We start from the raw sequence: 23,417 nt of genomic DNA, 5'->3' as shown, positions 1-23,417 counted from the left end.
TGATGGAGTTTGGGGAAATAGACTTTGACATTTGGGAAATGTAGTTGCTGGGATTTATAGATCATTCTGAACCCCACCAACCATGGAATTGGGCCAAACTTCCCACACAGAAGTCGCTTCTGGTATGAGAGAATTGGCCGTCTGCAAGGACGTTGCTCAGGGGATGCCCGGATGAATTGATGTTTTTATCATCCTTGTGGGAGGCTTCTCTCATGTCCCTGCATGAGGAGCTGGAGCTGAGAGAGGGAGCTCATCCGCCTCTCCCTGGATTCGAGCCTGCGAACTGTCAGTTTTCAGTCCTGCCGGCACAGGGGTTTAAACCAATATAACTAAAAAAGGAAAAGATTGGTAGCTGCTGCTGGGCTTCTCCAGACCTTCATTTGTCTGCAAAAAGGAGATTTAAAAATATAAAGGGCTTTTGCAGCCGCGTCTTGTGCCCACTGTAGTCCCAACAAGAGAATTTAATATATTTTGACCTGGGGGTGGGGAGGCATGTCCACAACACAGCCATGGCAGTTAAAGTGGGATCATAATGCTATAGTCACTTTGTGTGAAAAGGCATGATTTTATATTTTTGATGGTACCCCATTCCCTCCTAGGCTTAGTGGCCCTCTTCCTCATACAAACACACCCCAATATTCCCCACCCTTTTTGCATGTTGACAAAAGCAGCCTGGGTAACAGGAAATCTTTCTCCTCCCAAGCATTGTGTGGGGCAGGAAGCCTTCGACAATGGAGTTCTGAGACGGCAGGATGTGCCTTGTTCTTTCTGGGGGGAGACGGCAAGGAGGAAATAATGCCAAAGAGTTGTACAAGTTGTCCGCAGAAATGAGGTTGAAGGGACTATCTTAGCCTCTGTCCTCCAGATTGCTTGGTTTTGATCTGACACTTTAGTATGGATGCCTGAACCCATCTGCATTCAGCCCTATACCTGAAAGAATTGGGGGTGAACTGGAGAGATGAAATAAGGAGGTTTTGCAGACACGATGATGCATTGGCAGCTGCTGTTCACTTTGATTCCACTTGCCAGAGGTAAGTACGACTGGATCTACTCTGCCATATAATCTAGTTCAAAGCAGATAATCTGGATTCAAAAACTGAATTATATGGCAGTGTAGATTATCGGCCTACATTAAGTAGGGTAAGTCACAGTTTAAACTGTCATGAGGTTGTAAGTTAGAGTTGCCAACTTTTCAGCCAACCTCTGCAGCTATACTTTTAACTGCAGTTCCAGTTGGCACAAACATGCGAAGAGTTGTCTTCTTTGCATGCAGAAGGGATTGCATTTACCAATCTCTTGCTTAGTTGTTCCAAATGAGTTTTGTACCTGACTAGTAATATTAATTTTATTTTCATATTTTCACATCATAAAATAATGAAAAAGAATAAAAATGATTGAAGATCAACATGCTTTTAAAATACTGGAATGAGTTGTTTTTGTGTTGGTATTGCTTGTTGTGTTGTTGAGTGTTTTGGTTTTTTAAATGAATGAAAACTTTGTTATTGTGTGGTTTCAAAAGTCATTCCTAACTTACAGCAAACCCCAAAGCGTCTGGTTTTGGGGGAATTTGTTTTTGCTTTCCTCTGAAGCTGCAAGAACATGACTTGTCCAAGATTACATAAAGGCTTTTCATGGCTGAGTGGGATTTTGAACCCAGATCTTCAGTCAGAGTCCCTGACAAAATTTGTAAATCAGTAACAACAATTATTAGAATTAGAGTAGCAATTCTGGTTTAAAAAAATGTCTTAAGCACACCTACACTGTAGAATGAATGCAGTTTAATGGCAATCGAACTGTCATACTCAATACTGTAAAATCCTGAGAGTTGTAATTTTCCAAAGTCTTTAGGCTTCTCTGCCAAAAGGGTGATGGGGCAACTACCAGGATCCCATAACATTGAGCCATGGCAGTATTTATTCTACAGTGTAAATAAGTGGTTCCCAAACTTTTTTGACTATGGACAATTTGACCAGGGACCACTCTCCAACATCAGTACCAAAAGGGTTATGAATCATATTGTCGAAGGCTTTCATGGCTGGAATCACTGGGCTGTTGTAGGTTTTTCGGGCTATATTGCCATGTTCTAGAAGCATTATCTCCTGACGTTTTGCCTGCATTTATGGCAAGCACCTTCAGATGCAGGCAAAACATCAGGAGAGAATGCTTCTAGAAGATGGCCATATCGCCCGAAAAACCTACAACAACCCGGTTACGAATCAGTTCGGTTATTTGGAGTGCTGATTCAGAAAATTGCATGGAAAAGACCACACCAGCTCTACTTTCCGATACAGAACACATACCATCCAGTAGTCGCCATCTGCTTGCCCACAGAAAACCATATTTAATAATCTAGAGCCACAAACCTTATTTTAGGTCATGGGCCACAGGTTGGGAACTACTAGTGTAGATGCATCCTGTGAAATGTTAGAAGGCATTAATATCTCCAGGCTCTGAGACTGATCCATTTGGTACAGCACTGTTCTTTTGACCTGTTATGACGTGATTGCAGATCTGTCCTCAGCTTGATCCCTCTTTCAATTATGGTTTATATGGATGGCCATCTAGACTATCTGTGGCATTTGGGCAACCCACCCATCTATTTGCTTATGTACCAAGGGACTCGTGTTTCAAATGGCATGCTCAGATGGCATCTCTGACTCTGCTTCTTTCTCTTCCAGGTTTACCTTGCACCCAAATTTCATGCAAGAATGGAGGAACCTGCCAGAACCACTCCAATGGGACTTTTACATGCCTGTAAGTTCCCAGGATTCACGTGTGTTTCTCAAAAGGCTTAACGAAGTTTTATTTCCTTTTGGGAACCTCAATGCTATTGAATTGGGGAGTTGTAGTTTGGGGAGGCACCAGCAATCATTGATCAAAGAGTAGGCAAAAGACCTCATAACTCTACAGGATTCCATAGCATTGAGCCATGTCAGTTAAAGTGGTGCCACACTGCATTAATTCTATAGTGTAGATGTGCCCTCAGTGAGCCTTGTGTTTGAGGGAAATGTTGGACTTCTGTCTCATCATTCCTCCTTCAGAGATCCTGCAACCACACCTAATTTCTTAACTCACAATAATCATAGATTATATCTCTGGATAACCTCCTAGAAATTTCCTCTCTCACAATTTGCTATGTTCTCCAAGGCAATGCTATGGCAACCCACAGGGGAAGCATACTAACATCCCTTATTCTGATTGACTGCAACTCTCACCATCTATCATTATGTTGGCTAATTGGACTGACAGAGATTTGTAATCCAACCACATCTGGAGAACAACTCATTTCCAGAGGTACGCTCAGATGCAGAACGCAGACTTTGGGTGCATCTCCGCTGTGGAATTAATACAGTTTGACTCCACTTTAACCACCATGGTTCCATGCTATGGAATCCTGGGAGCTGTATTTTGTTAAGGCACCAGCACTATTTGGCAGAGAAGGCTAAAAACCTAATAAAACTAAAACTCTAAGGCTTCTATAACATTGAACTATGACAGTTATAACAATGTCAAATTTCATAAATTCTACAGTGGGGATGCACTGCGAGCCTAATGGAGCCCCTGGTGGCACAGTGGGTTAAAACCTTGTGCTGACAGGACTGAAGACCGAAAGGTCACAGGTTCGAATCCGGGAGAACGCGGATGAGCTCCCTCTATCAGCTCCAGCTCCTCATGACATAAGAGAAGCATCCACAGGGATGCTAACACATCAAAAACATCCAGGCGTTCCCTGGGCAATGTCCTTGCGGACGGCCAATTCTCTCACACCAGAAGCAACTTGCAGTTTCTCAAGTCTCTCCTGACACGACCAAAAAAAAAAAAAAGCGAGCCGATTTGAGGGTGATTTTGAAAAAGGGGTGTTCCTCTCTATTTCTCCTTCTGACCTCATAAAAATGCACATGGCTGACTCTATCCCCTTCCACACAGCTGTACAAAATACACATTGAACTGGATTATATGGCAGCATGGACTCAGATAACTCAGTTCAAAGCAGATATTGTGGACTATCTGCCTTGATATTCTGGATTATATGGTTGTGTGGAAGGGCCTTTTTATTTCTATGGGAGAAAATACATCTCTCCATGTTCAGACGTATACTCTCATCTTCAGAATTAGACTCTTACAACCCAGTCTTCTCTCAGGGATTAATTCTTCATGTGAAAATAAGGCCAGAGATTATTGTTCTGGCCAAATGGATGAACACAGAGTCACCCTTATTTGAATTGTTGTAGGTTTTTCCGGGCTATATGGCCATGTTCTAGAGGCATTTTCTCCTGACGTTTCACCTACATCTATGGCAAGCATCCTCAGAGGTAGTGAGGCCTGTTGGAAGTAGGAAAATGGGTTTATATATCTGAGGAATGACAATACATTTTCACCCTTATTTGTTTGTTTGTTTGTTTTTGTTACTTCTCTTGACAGATGCTTCACTGGATATGTAGGAGAATTGTGCCAGTTTGTTGACCCCTGTACCCACAAACAGTGCCAGAATGGGGGCACATGCTCTCTCCAGATGCTCCATCCCCCAAACCCTCCCTCCTCCACTTGCCTTTGCCCACCTGGTTTTACAGGGGAATTGTGCCAGGGTCTGGTGGGAGACCCTTGCTTCCCTTCACCATGCCAACATGGAGGATCGTGTCAGCGCCTCTCTGGAAAGCAGTATCAATGCCAATGTGTATCAGGATGGACAGGTATGTCTGGCAAAGGGAGGGGAAGAATGCCTGAGTGAGACAGGCAGGTATGCCTGGCATGGAGGAGAGATAGCTCAAGACATTTGGCGGCCTGAAGAAAGTAAAAATATGGCATCCCTCCTGCCCCCATTCTGCAACCAAGAGCTCATGAGTAGAGTGCTGCTTAAATGCTGGAAATGGCATCATTAGAGGTACCAGGGCAGATGTAGCCACCCTGGACAGAGCATATATGATGGGCCCATGAGGCTGCAGTTTCACCTGAACTTCCTTTAGAGTGAGCCCCACCTAAGTGTGCATCTATATGCTATAGAATTAATGCAGTTTGACACCAATTTAACTGCCATGGCTCAATGATATGAGATCCTGGGGGAGTTGTCATTTGGTCAGGCACCAACCCTCTTTGGCGGAGAACGCTAAAGATCTTGTAAAAGTACAACTCCTAGTATTACATAGCATTGAACCTTGGCAATAAATGTGATATTAAAGTCCATTAATTTGACAGTGTAGATGCACCCAAAGGTACACTGTTGGGGCATCAAATTGACTTGTGTCACCCACAAGGATTTTTCCTAGGGTTTTCTTAGGCAAGGAATATTCAGAAGTGGCTTTGCCAGTTCCTTCATCTGAAATACAACTTACAGCAGGCATGGACAAACTTCGGACCCCCAGGTGTTTTGGACTTCAACTCGCACAGCCGGTAGGCTGTTAGGAATTGTGGGAGTTGAAGTCCAAAACACCTGGAGGGCCAAAGTTTGCCCATACCTGGCTTACAGCATCTGATAATGCCGATTACTAACCAGGTCTGAGCTTGCTTGGCTTCCAAGATCAGATGGGGATCTATAACAGTGGACATCGGGCAATCTTACCTCCCACTGGTTTCCGGCTATCCTCTTTCGGAAACAGGATGTTGGATTAGATCGACCTTTCAACCCTTGGTTTTCCTGAATAAGGAGTCTGAAGAGGAGAGAAGCAACAGGAAATTTGTCTTAAGTATTTGATCTCACTCCAGGGAAAAATTGCCAGCTGATGGATTTCTGCCCAGCAAACCCATGTGCCAATGGCGGAACGTGCGTCATCACCTACCCAGTCATCGTTTGCCAGTGCCGCCCGGGGTTTGAAGGACACACCTGCCAGCATGATGTCAATGAATGCTTTGGGGATACGAACCCCTGCTTCAACCAAGGCCGGTGCATTAACAACATGGGCTCTTTCCGTTGTGTCTGCCCTCCCGATTCCTCTGGACCCCTCTGCCAGTACCACCTGGCACCGTGTTCCTCAGAAGTCTGCCTCAATGGTGGCACCTGCCATGAGGTGGATGAACGATACCATGGATGCCTGTGTCTCCCAGGTAAGCAATGAGACCAAAGCGTTGGGGTATTTCAACTGGCCTTTTGGGGCCCCCAATCTTTTCCTGTAGGTGACACCATGCTAAAAGGGGGGGAAATCTCACCCATTACTTACTTACTTATAAATTTATTTATTCATACCCCGCTTTTCTCCCACAGATAGGACTCAAAGTGGCAAACAAAATAGAAAAACAAAACTACATAATACAGATAACCATCACCCTCCCAACCCAACATATCTATATAAATAAAAATGTTATGTACGTTTGTGGTATTCACAGAACTCAAAAACCACTGGAGGAATTGACACCAAATTTGGACACAAGACAACTAACAACCCAATGTATGTCCTTCACTCAAAGAAATTGATTTTGTCATTTGAGAGTTGTAGTTGCTGGGATGTATAGTTCACCTACAATCAAAGAGCATTCTGAACCCCACCAATGTTGGAACTGAACCAAACTTGGCACACAGTTCTTCCATGACCAACAGAAACTATTGGAAGGGTTCAGTGGGCATTGACCTTGAGTTTTGGAGTTGTAGTTCACCTACATCCAGAGATCACTGTGGACTCAAACAATGATGGATCTGGACCAAACTCTACACAAATACTCAATATGCCCAAATGTGAACACTGGTGGAGTTTGGGGAAAATAGAATCTTGACATTTGGGGGCTGTAGTTGCTGGGATTTATAGTTCACCTACAACTACAGAGCATTCTGAACCCCACCAATGATGGGCCAAACCTCCATGTGGGCCACAGCAACGTGTGGCAGGGGACAGCTAGTAAAACAATAAATCAACACATTGCATAAAACACAAATTACATAAATATAAATAAGCATAAAAATAACCACATGTATCATTATCATCATCATCATCATTAAAGTCCCTATGCCTCAGGCCACTGAGATTGTCCTAAAACATGAAACTAGACGTTTCGGAGCTCTTTGGCCATGTAAGCCTTGTCTGACCAAGATAAGCTGCTGTTGTGTGCTGTTGGGGAAGGCCTGCTTCACCTGGGAGCAAAAGGCCCATAACAAAGGGGAGGGAGTTCCAGAGCCGCAGGGCCACCAGCAAAAAAGCCCCCCCCCCTCGTTCCCACCAACTGTACTTGGGACGGTGGTGGGACCGAGAGGAGTGTCTCTCCCTCAGTGATCTCAAGGCTCATATGGACTGATAGGAGGAGATACAGTCCCTTTACATTCCCTCTAACTGTCCCATTTGGGCAGGCACAGTTAATTCTCTCCCATTCCACAAACGTTCCAGTTTCTCTTTTGTCCTCTTTTACCATTTAATAATAATAATAATAATAATAATAATAATAATAAACCTTTATTTATACCCGCTAACATCTCCCGAAGGACTCGGTGCAGCTTACAAGAGGCCGAGGCCCAACACATCAATAAAACAACAGCAGAACAAATACAACAATAAATAAACTCATAAAACAAGCAATAAACATTAAAACAATAGCAATAAGCATTAGACAATAACACCATGACACATTTAAAACTAAGGCTGGGCCAAATGTAATGATTAAATTTTAAAATGCTGAACATGACAGGTGAGATGGATAGGTTTTTGAAGATAGGTGCGGTGTGCAGACAATCTTAAATCTCTAGTAAAAGTGCAATTGGGACATGATGCTAGGAGTTTCCTATTCTGGGAAGGCACACTGGAACAACCACAACTTCAAGCTCTTCCTAAAGACTGCCAAAGTTGGGGCTTGTCTGATATCCTTGGGGAGAGAGTTCCAGAGTTGGGGGGCCATTACGGAGAAGGCCCTGTCCCTCATCCCCACCAATCGTGCTTGCGACGCAGGTGGGATTGTGAGGAGGGCCTCTCCAGATGATCGGAGAGATCATGTGGGTTCATATACGGAGATGCAGTCACGCAGGTAGGCAGGTCCCAAACCGTTTAGGGCTTTGTAGGTAAGCACCTGCACCTTGAATTGAGACCGGAAAATGAATGGCAGCCAATGGAGCTCCTTAAACAGGAGGGTTGACCTCTCCCTGTAAGGAGCACCAGTTAACAACCTGGCCGCCGCCCATTGGACCAGTTGGAATTTCTGGGCCGTTTTCAAGAGCATTTTTCCTCACTTTATTTCAGTTGCTTCAAATTGAGTGCAAGGCAATTGGCATAAAATGAACTTGGGAAGAAGGAGAGAAGGTGGCAGAATTGTGCCCTTCTCAGGAGGCCCAGACAAAAACTAAAGCCTCTTCTAACTGATGACATTTTCTTCATTAATACCTTCACCACACTCTGATGCTCCTTGGCCACTTGTGTCCCAGTTAACATTTTTGAAACAGTAAGCTAAAATAGACTGGTATTTTTGGTTCTACTCCTTCGTCTGAATTCTTTTGGGGAAAGGATGACCTTTTGGTTATCATAATCTTTTGGAAAATCAGAATCTCCATAGCCTTTTGGAAGCGTAACCTTTTGGAGATTAATTGGCCTTCAGGGCATTTGGAATGATCATACCCTTTTTGTAAAGTATGATCTTCCTGAGAAGATCTAACAACTCGTTTGAGTGAATCTTCTCTTTAGTGGTATATATCCACTAGTATTCATGCAAGGCAAATTAGGTTTCTCCGTTGTTAGACTGACATACCTGGTTATCTCCTTGAACTGTTAGGAACAAAGATTATGCCAATGCACAAAATATATAGCAGATCCTCAGAAGTGTTACTTCTGTTTCCCAAAATAAATCTACTCTCTCTTAAATATATTTGGTTTAAAATCATGCTCTCTCAAGACAAAAATAAGTAATCTTCATTAAAAGTATAGTTGGTTTACTTACAAACTTCATGTATTTAGCCTCCAGGTACACTGGTTGAAAGTTTAAACAGTAAGTTCTCTAATGCATTCTGTTGCAGTCTCTTCTCTGTAGTATCTAAAGCAGGCGTCCTCAAATTAAGGCCCGGGGGCCAGATACAGCCCTCCAAGGTCATTTACCCAGCCCTCGCTCAGGGTTAACCTAAGTCTGAAACAACTTGAAAGCACACAACAACAACAACAACAACAAAACAATCCTATCTCATCAGCCAAAAGCAGGCCCACACTTTCCATTGAAATACTAATAAGTTCATATTTGTTAAAATTGTTCTTACCTTATTAAAATCTATTTAAAGATTTTTTGTGAAACCCTTACTATGATTTTTGTAGCACCCTAGAATTTGCCAAATATGGTTTGGGAACTGCTGCTCTAACCAACCAAACTGATCTGACGTTCTCCTCTTGCAGGCTACACAGGTCAATACTGTGAGGTGAACCCAGATGACTGTGTAGGGAATCAATGCAGCAATGGGGGCACCTGCCAGGATGGATTGGGGTCATATTCCTGCCAGTGTCTCCCAGGATGGACAGGTAAAGTTGGTGAAAGTATGCCTGCTTTCCTTACATTCTAATCTTCTGTGCCTGTTAAGCCACAATTCCCTTCAAATTTCACTTTAAGCGATAAATCCAGTCTCAGCTCCCATAGGATTCAATCTCTTTCCTCAGGATCCCAGGAGTCTCGCTTATAATGTAATATTCTCTGATAGTCTGTTTGTTTATTTATTTATTTTTATTTACAGTATTTATATTCCACTCTTCTCAGAGCGGATCACAGAGCATATATACAACAAACATTCAATGCCATTATACACTGACAAGACAGACAATGTACCTAGATAGAGGTATATATAGGCTTTCCTATCCTCGACGTCTTAGAGGCTGTGCTTAGTTCTGGCCGGGGGGGGGGGGGGGGGGCGGGGTGCTGTCACTCCATGTGCCGTCGCGCCTGTGGGCTATAACTCTTAGTGAAAGAGGCATGGACGTAACATCTTTTCCTCAGGGGATTGCTTCTTGTCCTCCTTTAGGAAAACTGGAACTCCCAAGGACCAAAACACTGTAGATAACTCAAAATAGGTTTTATTGTTCACAGAGAGTTATCCCTTTAAGGCAATAAACTGGAAGTTTCAAAGGGGATAAAGGAAATATACATTACAGTCTCTGGTTGCCTTGGGTCCAAGGAGTTTTGCAGCTGAGAAGCTTTTCCATATTCCTCTTTCTCAATGGCTGTGAATATCAGAATAATCACAACCCTAATTCCAATGGACTATATTTTGAAGGCACAAAGCCTTCCTCTGGTGCCAAAGAACTGGTTTGAAGGCACTTGAGACTTCTCAACGTCGTCCAGGTTGATCTGAACATGAAGCATAAGTCTCAAGGGTAAGAACCGCAGAATTGGTGCTGACAGGTAACTTAATCAAGGGCTTCAGAGCCAAGTCTCTCTCTCATGTCCATCTGATAGAAAGTTTCATGGTCGAATGGAAAAGGAAACACTGTCCTGCTCTCTAGGAAGAGGTGTACTTATTTATCTACTCACATTTGTTTTCAAACTGCTAGGTCGGCAGAAGCTGGGCCAAGAGTTCACCCTGACCCAGACTTCTAACTGTCAATCTTTTAATTGGCAAGAATTGCTGCAGATGACGGTTAACCTGTTGTGCTAAAGTCTGTCCCATTGTTTTAATTATCTTTAGCAGAATCATGTCCATATCTGTCCTAAATGAATGAATGAATTATTCTGCAGATTTTTGATAACTTGTCCAGCATACAGCGTCATAATGAAGAGAAGGGAAGTGTATAGAAATCATAGAATGCTAGAGTTGGATAAGACCTCGTGGGCCATCCAGTCCAATCCCCTGCCAAGAAATCACATTTAAAGCACTCCCAACAGATGGCCATCCAGCCTCTGCTTAAAAGCCTTTCCAAAGAACAAGCCTCCATCACACTCTGGGGCAGAGAGTTCCCCTTCTGAACAGCTCTCACCATCAGGAAGTTCTTCCTCATGTTCAGGTGGAATCTCCTTTCCTGTAGTTAGAAGCCATTGCTCCGCGTCTTAATCTCCAGGGCAGCAGAAAACAAGCTTGCACCCTCCTCCCTATGACTTCCCCTCACATATTTATACATGGCTATCATGTCTACTCTCAGCCTTCTCTTCTTCAGGCTAAACATGCCCAGCTCTTTAAGCCGCTCCTCATAGGGCTTGTTCTCCAGACCCTTGATCATTTTAGTCACTCTCCTCTGGACACACTCCAGCTTGTCAATATCTCGCTTCAATTGAGGTGCCCAGAATTGGACACACTGTGATTCCAGGTGTGGTCTAACCAAGGCAGAATAGGATATTCTCTGAGAAATTCTGGGTGGGCAGAGAAAAGATTTCCAGAGTGGGTAAAGAATGGGTGTGGAACATTTTGGGAACATTGCATTCCCCCAATATACTTACTGGGTGATACTGGGAATTATAATCCAAAAAAGCAACTTCTGCAAGCTCTCTGTGTGTTATCTTAGTGCACTGCAGCAGAAAAACATGCAACTTAAAGCTGGGAATGAAATCCAGTATGAAACAACCAGCATCATAATGCCAACAAAAGAGAGCTATCAGTACCGGACCCTCCAAAGGGAATGGATAAACAAGGAAGCCAGGAAATGCATGTCTTCCTTAATGATGAATAGTTTTCCTGTTGAAGTAATTATAAGACAAAACAATCTGACTATCAAAGGAACATGCTTTGGGGGGGGGGGGGGGTCAAGGTCCCTTGTGGTGTTTGTGATGACTATTTGGACACAGTCAAATGAAATTTCATGCAAGTGTTTTCTTTATTTCACTGTGTCCAAACAAAGAGAACACTTGCATGAAATTTCCATATGCTTAATACATATAGATGACAATTTAGAAATATAGATATGTACTAGGCCCTCTAGTTTCATGGGATTTAGGGGGACAAGTCCCCAGCCAAAGGATGAATTCATGAATAACATAATCACAATTTTTAAAACTAAGGCCCCTTCTTGTTGTTGTTCATTCGTTCAGTCGTCTCCGACTCTTCGTGACCTCATGGACCAGCCCACGCCAGAGCTTCCTGTCGGCCGTCACCACCCCCAGCTCCTTCAAGTTCAGTCCAGTCACTTCAAGGATGCCATCCATCCATCTTGCCCTTAGTCGGCCCCTCTTCCTTTTGCCTTCCACTTTCCCCAGCATAATTGTCTTCTCTAGGCTTTGCTGTCTCCTCATGATGTGGCCAAAGTAATTCAACTTTGTCTCTAGTATCCTTCCCTCCAGTGAGCAGCCGGGCTTTATTTCCTGGAGGATGGACTGGTTGGATCTTCTCGCAGTCCAAGGCACTCTCAGAACTTTCCTCCAACACCACAGCTCAAAAGCATCTATCTTCCTTCGCTCAGCCTTCCCTAAGGTCCAGCTCTCACATCCATAGGTGACTACAGGGAATACCATGGCTTTGACTAGGCGGATCTTTGTTGCCAGTCTGATGTCTCTACTCTTTACTATTTTATCGAGACTGGACATTGCTCTCCTCCCAAGAAGGAAGCGTCTTCTGATTTCCTGGCCACAGTCTGCATCTGCAGTAATCTTTGCGCCTAGAAATACAAAGTCTGTCACTGCCTCCACATTTTCTCCCTCTATTTTCCAATTGTCAATCATTCTTGTTGCCATAATCTTGGTTTTTTTTATGTTTAGCTGCAACCCGGCTTTTGCGCTTTCTTCTTTCACCTTGATTAGAAGGCTCCTCAGCTCCTCCTCGCTTTCGGCCATCAGAGTGGTGTCATCTGCATATCTGAGGTTGTTAATGTTTCTTCCAGCAATTTTCACCCCAGCTTTGCATTCATCCAGCCCCGCAGATCGCATGATGTGTTCTGCATGCAAGTTAAAAAGGTTGGGTGAGAGTATGCAGCCTTGCCGTACGCCTTTCCCAATCTTGAACCAGTCTGTTGTTCCGTGGTCAGTTCTGACTGTTGCTACTTGGTCCTTGTACAGATTCCTCAGGAGAGAGACAAGGTGGCTTGGGATGCCCATCCCACTAAGAACTTGCCACAATTTATTATGATCCACACAGTCAAAGGCTTTAGAGTAGTCAATGAAGCAGAAGTAGATGTTTTTCTGAAACTCCCTGCCTTTCTCCATTATCCAGCGGATATTGGCAATCTGGTCTCTGGTTCCTCTGCCTTTTCTAAACCCAGCTTGAACGTCTGGCAACTCTCGCTCCATGTCTTGCTGGAGTCTTCCTTGCAGGAACTTGAGCATTACCTTGCTGGCATGAGAAATAAGGGCCACTGTACGGAAGTTTGAGCAGTCTTTCGCATTTCCCTTTTTGGTATGGGGATATAAGTTGATTTTTTCCAGTCTGATGGCCATTCTTGTGTTTTCCATATTTGCTGGCATATGGCATGCATCACCTTGACAGCATCATCTTTTAAGATTTTAAACAGTTCAGCTGGGATCCCGTCGTCTCCTGCTGCCTTGTTGTTAGAAATGCTTCTTAAGGCCCATTCAGCCTCACTCCTCAGGATATCTGGCTCTAATTCATTCACCACACCGTCAAAGCTATCCTCGATTTTATTATCCTTCCTATACAGATCTTCTGTATAGTCTCGCCACCTTCTCTTGATCTCTTCAGCTTCTGTTAGGTCCCTTAAGGCCCCTTCTACACTACCTAATATTCTAGGATCTGAACCCAGATTATCTGCTTTAAACTGGACTACATGTATAATAATAATAATAATAATAATAATAATAATAATAATAATACACACGTCTGTCTCCTGAGAAATCTGTATAACGACCAAGTAGCAACAGTAAGACCAGCTGGTAAACTGGCTGGGATTTCTGGAAATTGTAGACCAAAACATCTGGAGACCCACAGGTTGAGAACCACTGCTCTGGAAATCTCTGATTGAAGTTGACCATAGAATTGAACTGGAGGATGTAGACTAGAGATTCCTGAAAATAAGCAGTAATGCCCCTCTAAAGTAAATCTTTTATCCTATTATTTATCTTGTCAAAGTTATCCAAGTTAAGATCTTTTCTCAAAGCTTTGGTATCTTTGGGCATATGGTTTGAATCTCCTAGTGTTCCTTATCCTCTCCAGCATACTTTTTGATACTCCTATTATTGATCCTATGCAACTTTAATGGATAATAATACCTTTTTATCCACAGTTTATGATTCTATGAACCCAAACTTCAGTCGGGCAACTGTCTTGCTGACCTAGCCAAATCTGTCTTCACAGGACTTCACTGCCACTTACATGATGCCTGTCTCGGCGACCCATGTCATCCAGATGCGCACTGTGACACTGACCTCCTGACTGGCCACGCCGTTTGCACATGCCAACAAGGTTATACTGGAGCCCTGTGCAATGAAGACATCAACGAGTGCCAGATGGGTAAAGTGGTCTGGAGGGAGGGGAAGGTGAACATCATAAAAATGCCCCTCTTGTATTGAATTATATTGTTAAGACTTACTATTAGGCAAAGTGAAGCAACTGACTCACTTGGCTGATGCTGTTGAGTGGGAAGCAGACACAGCCCCTCCAAATGTTTCAACATCCGCTGTTTCAGGAACGATTTCTGGGGTGTTCTCCCCTTTTTGGTGGGGAAAGAAGAAGAATGGTTCAGTGAATGGTCAGCCACTTTCAGTAGAGTTCGCTGCAGAGTCACTGAATAGCTTCAGTCCCTTAAGATTGGTTCAGCAAAGGAGGCAAACATGCAGCATGCAAATTTTATAACTCAAACTTTACTAGATACTTTGAGATGTACATTCAGAACATAGTTAGCCCTCTATGTCTGTGAGTTTCATTTTGCCAAATTATTCACAGATTTGGTTGATAGGCTCTTTTAAGAATCTCTAGGTCTTTTTGGGTGACTTCTGTTATAGAACTGCACTGGACGACCTAGAGATTCCTGGAGAGAATGTTTATCTAGGCATTTGTATATCCTCCAGCATGATTAATCAAAAATCAATGATTTTTTGGATTTTGGAATATTTCCCTATACATAATGACATATATATGAGAGATGAGACCCAAATTGAAAGAGGAAATTCATGTATGCCTTATATTCATCGTATACAAAAACTGAAGGTAGTTTTTTTTGCACAATATTTCTAATATGGTAATTTTGTGTATGAAGCAAGGTCCGTGTATGTTGAACCATTAGAATTTTGGAGAATAACAACAACAACAACAACAACAACAGTTTATTTACATCTAATCACCTCTCAACAAAAGTTTGCTCTAGGCACTGTCAGGCCATTATATGCTAATCAAGGTGGTCAGTTAAAACATTCACACCTAGCTCCAGCAGACAAGAGTCCTTTGTCTCACCCTGGTCATTCCACAGATATATAAACCCTTTTTCCTAGTTCCAACAGACCTCATTACCTCTGAGGATGCTTGCCATAGATGCAGGCGAAACGTCAGGAGAGAATGCCTCTAGAACATGGCCATATAGCCCCAAAAAACCTACAACAATCCAGTGATTCCGGCCATGAAAGCCTTCGACAATACAGTTTATTTATATTCTACCCTTCCCCCCATGTGGACTCGGAGCACATTACAGTGCAAACAGATACCGGCAAACATTCAATGCCTTGTTACAATACAATGAGACCCACAAACACAAACAAAGGCAAAGGCTTCTCCTTTCATTCCCGGCTTTGGAGGTGGTGCTCTGGCTCCGGGGAATGTGCTATTCTCCATTTCTAAGCCGAGGAGCCTGAGTTATCACCTCCTGGTTGTGTGACCGGCATGGCTGTTTGGAGCATATTATGTCTTTTTCGTCGAGGCAGTACCTATTTATCTACACACATTTCCATGGTTTTGAACTGCTAGGTTGGCAAGAACTGGGAGCAAACCCCATCCTTCAGGTCAGCAGTTCAGCAGCACAAGGGTTTAACCCATTGCACCACCACAGCCCTTGGACTTTTGATTTCTGATAAGAGATAATCAACCTTTACCTAAAATCTGTGGCCGCAAGCACATGTCTCCCCATTTTATAATGGCATTGCTGGCCAAATATGGGCAGAGAAAACACCATTTTCACTTCAAGCAGAAAACATATCTTGCCCGTGCCTTGACAGTGGCAGATGGCTGTGTTTATTCATAACTGTCTTTTTTTCTGGCTTCATCTTTTACCCCCATCAGGTGCAGATCCCTGCGAACATGGCGGAAGCTGCCACAATACACTTGGCTCGTTTACCTGCCGCTGTCTCGAGGGCTACACTGGCTCTCGGTGCGAATCCAACCTTAACGAGTGTCTCAGCCAGCCTTGTCATAATGGAGCCTCCTGCCTTGACTTGCTGGGCAAATTCCAGTGCCTCTGTCCCTCAGGTAAGGTAACTGACATGGTGGTAAAGACAGTAGTAGTAGTAGTAGTAGTAGTAGTGTATTGTCAAAGACTTTAATGGCCAGAATCACTGGGGTGTTGTTATTTTAGTGTCGTTCAAAATCAGGACAATAAATAAAAAAACCACTCAAAAAACAGGGGAATTCCAGACAAAAAACAATCAGGACCAGCTAACACCTCCCAACAAAGGATTCCCGCAGGCAGGAAGCATCCATGCTTTGAAGCTGCAAGGCCATCCAGTGCTAATCAAGATGGCTAATTGCAACATTCACACTTGCCTCCAACAAATAAGAGTTCTTTCTCCCACCCTGAACCTTCCACAAATATATAAACCCCATTTGCATAGTTTTCCAACAGACCTCACAACCTGTGAGAATGCCTGCCATAGATATGGGCAAAAACATCAGGAGAGAATGCTTCTGGAACATGGCCATACAGCCCGGAAAACTCACAGCAGCCCAGTGATTCTGGCCATCAAAGTCTTCAACAACACAATAAAAACAATTTTCTCTTTACTCCAGGGTTTAGTGGGCCATTATGTGAAGTGGAAGAATGTGTGACAGACCACTGTCTCAATGGAGGAACTTGCCTCCAACAAAGCCAAGGATTTACCTGCAAGTGTCTCCCTGGTGAGTTACGAAGATCCCCAACCCCAAAGAAACACAAGAGCCAAACAGTTGGTTGAGTCACCTGTATTCTACATAGATTTCTGTTTTTTTTAACCATTCCGAAGTTTTATTGTAATTCCCTTTCTTCTTTCACCCTCTCTATTTAGGCTTTGAGGGACCTCGATGCAAGCGGGAAGTGGATGGCTGTGCCAGTAATCCATGTAGGAATGGGGGCCAGTGCCAGAATTCAATGGGGATTGTCCACTGCACCTGCCCACCAGGTAACTGAGTATGTGTGTGTGAAGAAAGGGTGGGTGGGATAGAAGCCAGGATCAGAAGACATTGGGAAAGACAGTTCCTTGTGTACCTCTAACTGGGGTCATCCAGTTAGTGACATGGGGCATAGGATTACCTATAATTTTCAGGTTAAATGGGAAAGCTGCCGCCATAATAGTATTGAAATAAAATTAATAGCTAGTAGGGAACCAGGAATGTTTTAAGGTGGAAGGTTGAGTCTTGTACATACACCCATTTATGGTTTCTAAAAATGGTAGAAACACAGAATAGAGAGTGCAAGTGGTAATTTGAGTGTTGGGCTTCGACTTTGGAAACTAGGGTTCAAATCCTCTTCAGTCATAGAAAGTCCACTGAGTGACCTTTGACAAGTCACACTCTCTCAGCCTCAGAACAGGCTAAAGGCAAGTGCTCTTTGAAAAAATCTTACCAAGAGAACCCTGCGCATGGATGGGTCTTCTGGTTATTTTCAGGTTTTGACTTCTGAGGAGTAGAAAAGCACAAATTAAGCAAGTCTTGAGACCAATGTCAGTGTCAAGGTTTCCCCTTCTGCAGGTTTCGAGGGGCACCAGTGCGAGAGGGAGGCCAACTTATGCCACAGCAGCCCCTGCGTCCACGGGACCTGCGTGAACAGCCCCGGCTCCTTTGCATGTGTGTGCTCTCCAGGATTCACGGGACCCCTCTGTGCAGAGCTCAGCGACCCCTGTCAGAACTGGCAGTGCCTCAATGGAGGTACTTGCCAGGTAACGGAAACTGGGTATGGATGGGGCAGGGTCAAGGTAGGGGGTGGAACAGGCTTTCATAATGAAAAATTATGCTGACTTCTCCTGAGCTTTATGTTGTAAAAGTTGGGACTACAAATCCATGGACTGTTGACCTAATCCCTCCTCTCTCTCTCTCTCACCCCTCTCTCCATATCACCCTTGCCCACTTCATTCCCCCTTCTCTTTCTCTCCCTCTCTGTCCCTTCAGGTTGCATTGTTTCTGTCAACCAGGTTGGACTGGAGAAGACTGTGGCACGGAGATCAATGCCTGTGATTCCAGCCCCTGCTACCAGGGGGGCACTTGCATTAGCCAACGAGGTACTTTCAGTTGCCTCTGCCCCAGTGGCTACCAAGGTAAGCCTCCCTGACCCGCTCCCCATCTCCTTCCTTGAGCAGCTGAATTTCCTCATGATCACAACCAAGGCCATAGTCAGAAAAAAAATGGGGGGGGGGGGGTTGAAACTTTTTTTTTAGCAAATCATGAAGGGTGGTTCCATAACACAAAATATTTTAAACAGTATGGTTCATTCTATATTTTGTATAGATTTAATTAAATCAATTTTCAATTTTAGTTACAAAGTTTTAAGTCTTAAAATAACAGAAAATGACTATTAATTGGTAATGTATAGTTACAAAAGAAACACTTGAAAACTGTGTCAATACATTTTGACAGATTTATTTATTTTATTTATTTATTTACAGTATTTATATTCCTCCCTTCTCACCCCGCAGGGGACTCAGGGTGGATTACAATGTACATATACATGGCAAACCTTCAATGCCATATACACACAACATATATAGACAGACACACAGAGGCTATTTAACTTTCCAGCTTCTGGCCACCAGAAATCAGGCTCCACTGATACACTTTGGTGGACAAGTCCAAAGTGCAAGTCCAGCCAGTCTTTCTTGCCCCATTGTGCTTCTTATGTATGTTTTCAAATGTTTAAGAGTTGAAAACGACCTACATATAGGCATAGCAATGGGAACTCTACTATCTGCTAAAGTAGAGGGAGGGGGAGCAAGGAGGGAAAGGCCTCCTACCTCACTTAAGAGCAAAGAGCACAGCAGGGGGGCTGAGCAGCCTTAAATAGTCTGTAGCTCTGTCCCTCTCAACTGCCCCCACCAAATATGGTCTCCTTCATGAGGGTCTTCAAACTCCCCCCCCCCCCCCCCCCCCGGCGGTGCCGTAGGCTTTGCCTGCCAGTTATGGGTGGGCCAACTTGGTTGCTTCCACTATATTGGCTATTGCTGTAAGTAACGACAGTGTGAATACATTGTCAATATTTGCTTGAGATAGTGCTTGCAGATCTGGGGGGACTCATTTAATTTTTGCTTCTCATAGACTTAGCATGGGGATTTGGTTAACCAGTTAAAATTAATGAGTAAACCAAATTTTTTACCTAAAAAATTTCGGGGGGGGGGGGGGGTTGGACCCCTACCAACCAACCCTCACACCCTCTTGGCTACAGTCTTGATTACAACCAATTTTCTGTCTTCATCCTAGCCTATAAGACTTTTTTTCTACAACTTTATCTATCAATCACCAGTTTATTATTCTGTTCCTTCGCAATGTCCAGGGACAACATGTGAAGAAGATGTGGACGAATGCCAGGCAGACCCCTGCCTTCACTCTGGATCCTGTTTTAACAGCCCTGGAACTTTCCGTTGCCTCTGCCCAAAGGGTTACGCTGGCCCAAAGTGCCAAATAACCCTCGATCTTTGTTCACCAAGTGAGTATGTGGGAGCCAGAGTCATAGAATCATAGAGCCATAGAATTGGAAGGGACCCCAAGGGCCATCCAGTTCAACCCCCCCCCCCCCCCAATTCTGGAGGACCAGGAAAGAAGCTTGTCCCCTTCCCAATATAACGTCCTTTCAATATGTAAACATGGCTACCCTCTAACCTTCTCTTCTTCAGATTAGCCATACGCAGTTAGGCATGGGCAATCCATGGTTCTAAATGGTTCTAAAGTGCTTACAAAACTAGAGGGTGCAGTTGCCTTGCTTCTAAAGTGTTGCTAAAGTTCTGGTGGTGAAAATTTCAGAACTCTAACAAAACTTTCAAAATTTCATTATAATTTTGTTATTGGCGATTTTTATGACAGAACCAATTAGGAACTGCCATTTATAATGCAATTTTGAAAGTTTTGTTAGAGTTCTGAAATTTTCACCACCAGAACTTTAGCAACACTTTAGAAGGAAAGCACCAGCACCCCCTAGTTTTGTAAGTACTTTAGAACCATTTAGAACCATGGATTGCCCATGCCTAATACCCATCTCCCTAAGACATTCTTCATAGGGCTTGGCTTACAAACCTTTGACCATTTTGGCCACCCTTCTCAGGACACTTTCCAGTTTAGGTACCCCCAGTAATACCTGGGTCAGGTCTTTTGTAATACTACTTATTACAAAAGTAGTCATTGTTTGGTTTTGGGTTTTATGAATGGTCCAGTCATGTAGCCGGGGCGGGGGGGGGGGGGGGTCTCATGGTGGTCTGCGAGAAGGCCTTACTGGTACATTATTTAAACTGTTATGTTTATTCATATCATGATCTGATCACCATGCTCAATATATCCCATATGCATAGGGGTAGCGATACAAAAGTTTTGCTAGGGTAGACCCTCTTTCACTCAGACTCAGCCCCCCCCCAAACCAAACTCAGCCCCCCCCCCCCGAAACAAAATCCTGGCTACGGGCCTGGAATGGTCCCATTAGAAGTACTCACGAATGTAGGCGACACATGGGTCTTTGGATGTGGGTGTACTACAACTCCCATAACCCTGGGTTGATTATTTCCAATCCCTGATTGTATATTCAGTTGGTCATGATTGGTATATATGCCAAGTTGGCTGCCTAAAGAAATATACAAGTATGTTTAGTGGCCTTTCACTTTTTCAGGAGGGCTGGCTATATCTTATTTTCACTCTCTGTGCCTGTATCTGTCCATCACAACAGACCCCTGTGGACATGGAGGCCAGTGTGTCGTAAAAGACTCTGCCCCCCACTGCCTCTGCCCCCCGGGTTGGACTGGCTCTCGATGCCAACAGCAATCAAGCCTGAATAGAGATAACTGCACAGATCCGGTCGGAGGGTTTAACTGTCAGGTGAGCATGGAAATGACATGGGGATACTGTGTCTTGTGTCTGAAAGACCTTGGGAACATTTGGGAGCAGGGATGATAACCTTTTTTGGGGTGCAATTCAAAGCCACAATCCAAAGTTCTTTTGTAGGGAGAGCCATAGATTTCCATTTCTGGAGCATATAACAAGCTGATTGCTAGCAAAGCAAATCTGGGTCTGTATGGTGTACACTATCAATGTTTTCATAACTCTACTCTGAATCATTCTGGTTTCAGTGCCTTCCAGGGGGAAAGTGTCCTAACGGAGGAACCTGCATCAGGATCTCTGGTGAATTCCGTTGCTTGTGCCCACTGGGAACCACAGGTATTTGTTTCTTTATTCATGAATTGGGTTGTAGGTTTTTCGGGCTGTATGGCCATGTTCTAGAAGCATTCTCTCCTGACGTTTCGCCTGCAGCTGTGGCAAGCATCCTCAGATGCAGGCGAAACGTCAGGAGAGAATGCTTCTAGAACATGGCCGTACAGCCCTAAAAACCTACAACAACCCAGTAATTCCAGTCATGAAAGCCTTCATGAATTGTTTTAATACTAATGATGTTTAATTATGTAGTTCTTTCTTTGGACTGGAACCCCCGGTGGCACAGTGGGTTAAACCGCTGAGCTGCTGAACTTGCTGATCGAAAGGTCGCAGGTTCAAATTTGGGGAACAGGATGAGTTCCCACTGTTAGCACCAGCTTCTGCCAACCTAACAGTTCGAAAACATGTAGATGTGAGTAGATCAATAGGTACCGCTCCATCAAGAATGTAACGGCGCTCCATGCAGTCATGCCGGCCACATGACCTTGGAGATGTCTACGGACAACGCCGGCTCTTTGGCTTAGAAATGGAGATGAGCACCAACCCCCAGAGTCTGACATGACTGGACTTAATGTCAGGGGCAAACCTTTACCTTTACCTTCTTTGCACTACACATTATGCTAGTGGGAGTTCAGGGACTTGTGGTCCAAAAGAGTAAATATTCCTGTAAAGAAGCGTTAATCCCACCGCTTGTCAACAATATTATGTGAGGAAGTATTAATCTTCTTTATAGCCACTAATATTCTGTGAGGAACCTTCTTTTAGATATCAATTCAGCTGCCACCAATATGTTTAGAGACGCTGGTTTAGGTCTCTGTTTATCTTTAGTTGTGTTGTGAGGTGACTTTGGTAGTGTGGAATGCACCAAGCATGACAGCAATCGAGGAGGCAGGTTTGAAATATAAAGAGAACAAGTTTTATTGTTAACAGAATGTAATTGTTGCAGTTTTGAGAATTTGAACTTGGCACAAGGCTTGATGTTACAAAATGGCTGGTTTGAGATACATGCTTCTGATGATACAATTCTACAAACTTCTTCTTAGTGAAGTGCTTATACTACTTTAGAGTTCCCTATTGTGAATGTCCACACTGTTTGCCCTATACTCGGAACAAACCACTGATCACCAGTCTTTCCTTACTGGCAATCCTGAAGACCCCCTCTGTTAGATTCTTTTAACCTAAGCAATCTAACAAGGTAACACCTTCAGCTCTCTTGCTGAAGAAATATTCACAAATTCTAGGAACTACTGAATTCTCACAGCTTCACAACAGAGCCCTAACTGGCTATCCTCTTTCCCGGGTCTCTTCCACCGGACTAAACTACTTTCCCCAGAGTCCTCTCTTGACTCTGCTATTTCCCAGAGCCCCCAACTGGCTCTGCTCTTCTCCGGGTCTCCTCCACCGGACTGGAGCTTAACTGCCACTTTCAAACCTTTTACTCCTTTAGCTCCGCCCACCTCCTCTGCTGCCTTGTCTTGTCACCATGGTAACCTATCCCTCACAGCTAGGCCATGGAAATAAATGTAATACATAAATGCAGTTTAAACACAGTACATTAAACACTCTATAATAAACATTTCTCTACACCTTCCCCCCCCGAAAAATATTTTTGCATATTTCTTAATCCTAGAATAGCAAAAATAATCCTACATAACATTTAACAATAAATATACATATATCAATTCTGAAAGGGAAACATATTAGGGTTAAATACATTTCAATTACACATACATACAAACCTTTAACCTACGAAATTCTAGTATCATCTATGGATGTGGTATCAAAGCCTCACATTTTTATATTTATACATAAACAATATATCTAAACATTTCTATATTTATATATATAGTTGTAAATATTTATTGCCTATTGTAAAACATATATACCTATCACACTTTATTATAATGGGATTATATCTTATATCTATGGTATGAAACATATACAGTTCACCACTGTAATAACATCCTATATTTTATAAGTCTATAATAAAACAGTATACCCATTTGGTTTAAATATTACACTATACTATTTTATACTATATTACACATACATTACCTTTATATAATTTGGATCTATCTGTGAT

At 43.4% G+C, this 23,417-nt stretch overlaps 1 protein-coding gene across 1 annotated transcript in view; it reads left to right on the top strand.

Annotated features, from left to right (window-relative positions):
* Positions 1–764: 764 nt before the first annotated feature.
* NOTCH4 (notch receptor 4) overlaps positions 765–23,417 on the top strand; it is a 47,356-nt gene continuing 24,703 nt past the window's right edge. The window contains exons 1-14 of the mRNA XM_067465483.1: positions 765–1,031; positions 2,679–2,754; positions 4,423–4,691; positions 5,701–6,039; positions 9,285–9,407; positions 14,111–14,266; positions 16,025–16,210; positions 16,748–16,855; positions 17,002–17,115; positions 17,684–17,885; positions 18,101–18,246; positions 19,476–19,628; positions 20,853–21,001; positions 21,253–21,340. Of these exons, the coding sequence (XP_067321584.1) occupies positions 986–1,031; positions 2,679–2,754; positions 4,423–4,691; positions 5,701–6,039; positions 9,285–9,407; positions 14,111–14,266; positions 16,025–16,210; positions 16,748–16,855; positions 17,002–17,115; positions 17,684–17,885; positions 18,101–18,246; positions 19,476–19,628; positions 20,853–21,001; positions 21,253–21,340 (2,155 nt within the window). The 5' untranslated portion in view covers positions 765–985. The remainder of the gene's footprint in view (positions 1,032–2,678; positions 2,755–4,422; positions 4,692–5,700; positions 6,040–9,284; positions 9,408–14,110; positions 14,267–16,024; positions 16,211–16,747; positions 16,856–17,001; positions 17,116–17,683; positions 17,886–18,100; positions 18,247–19,475; positions 19,629–20,852; positions 21,002–21,252; positions 21,341–23,417) is intronic.

Source organism: Anolis sagrei, chromosome 2 (assembly GCF_037176765.1).
Source record: "Anolis sagrei isolate rAnoSag1 chromosome 2, rAnoSag1.mat, whole genome shotgun sequence".
NCBI classification, from domain to species: Eukaryota; Metazoa; Chordata; class Lepidosauria; order Squamata; family Dactyloidae; genus Anolis; species Anolis sagrei.
This window is presented reverse-complemented; position numbering and strand designations above follow the sequence as displayed.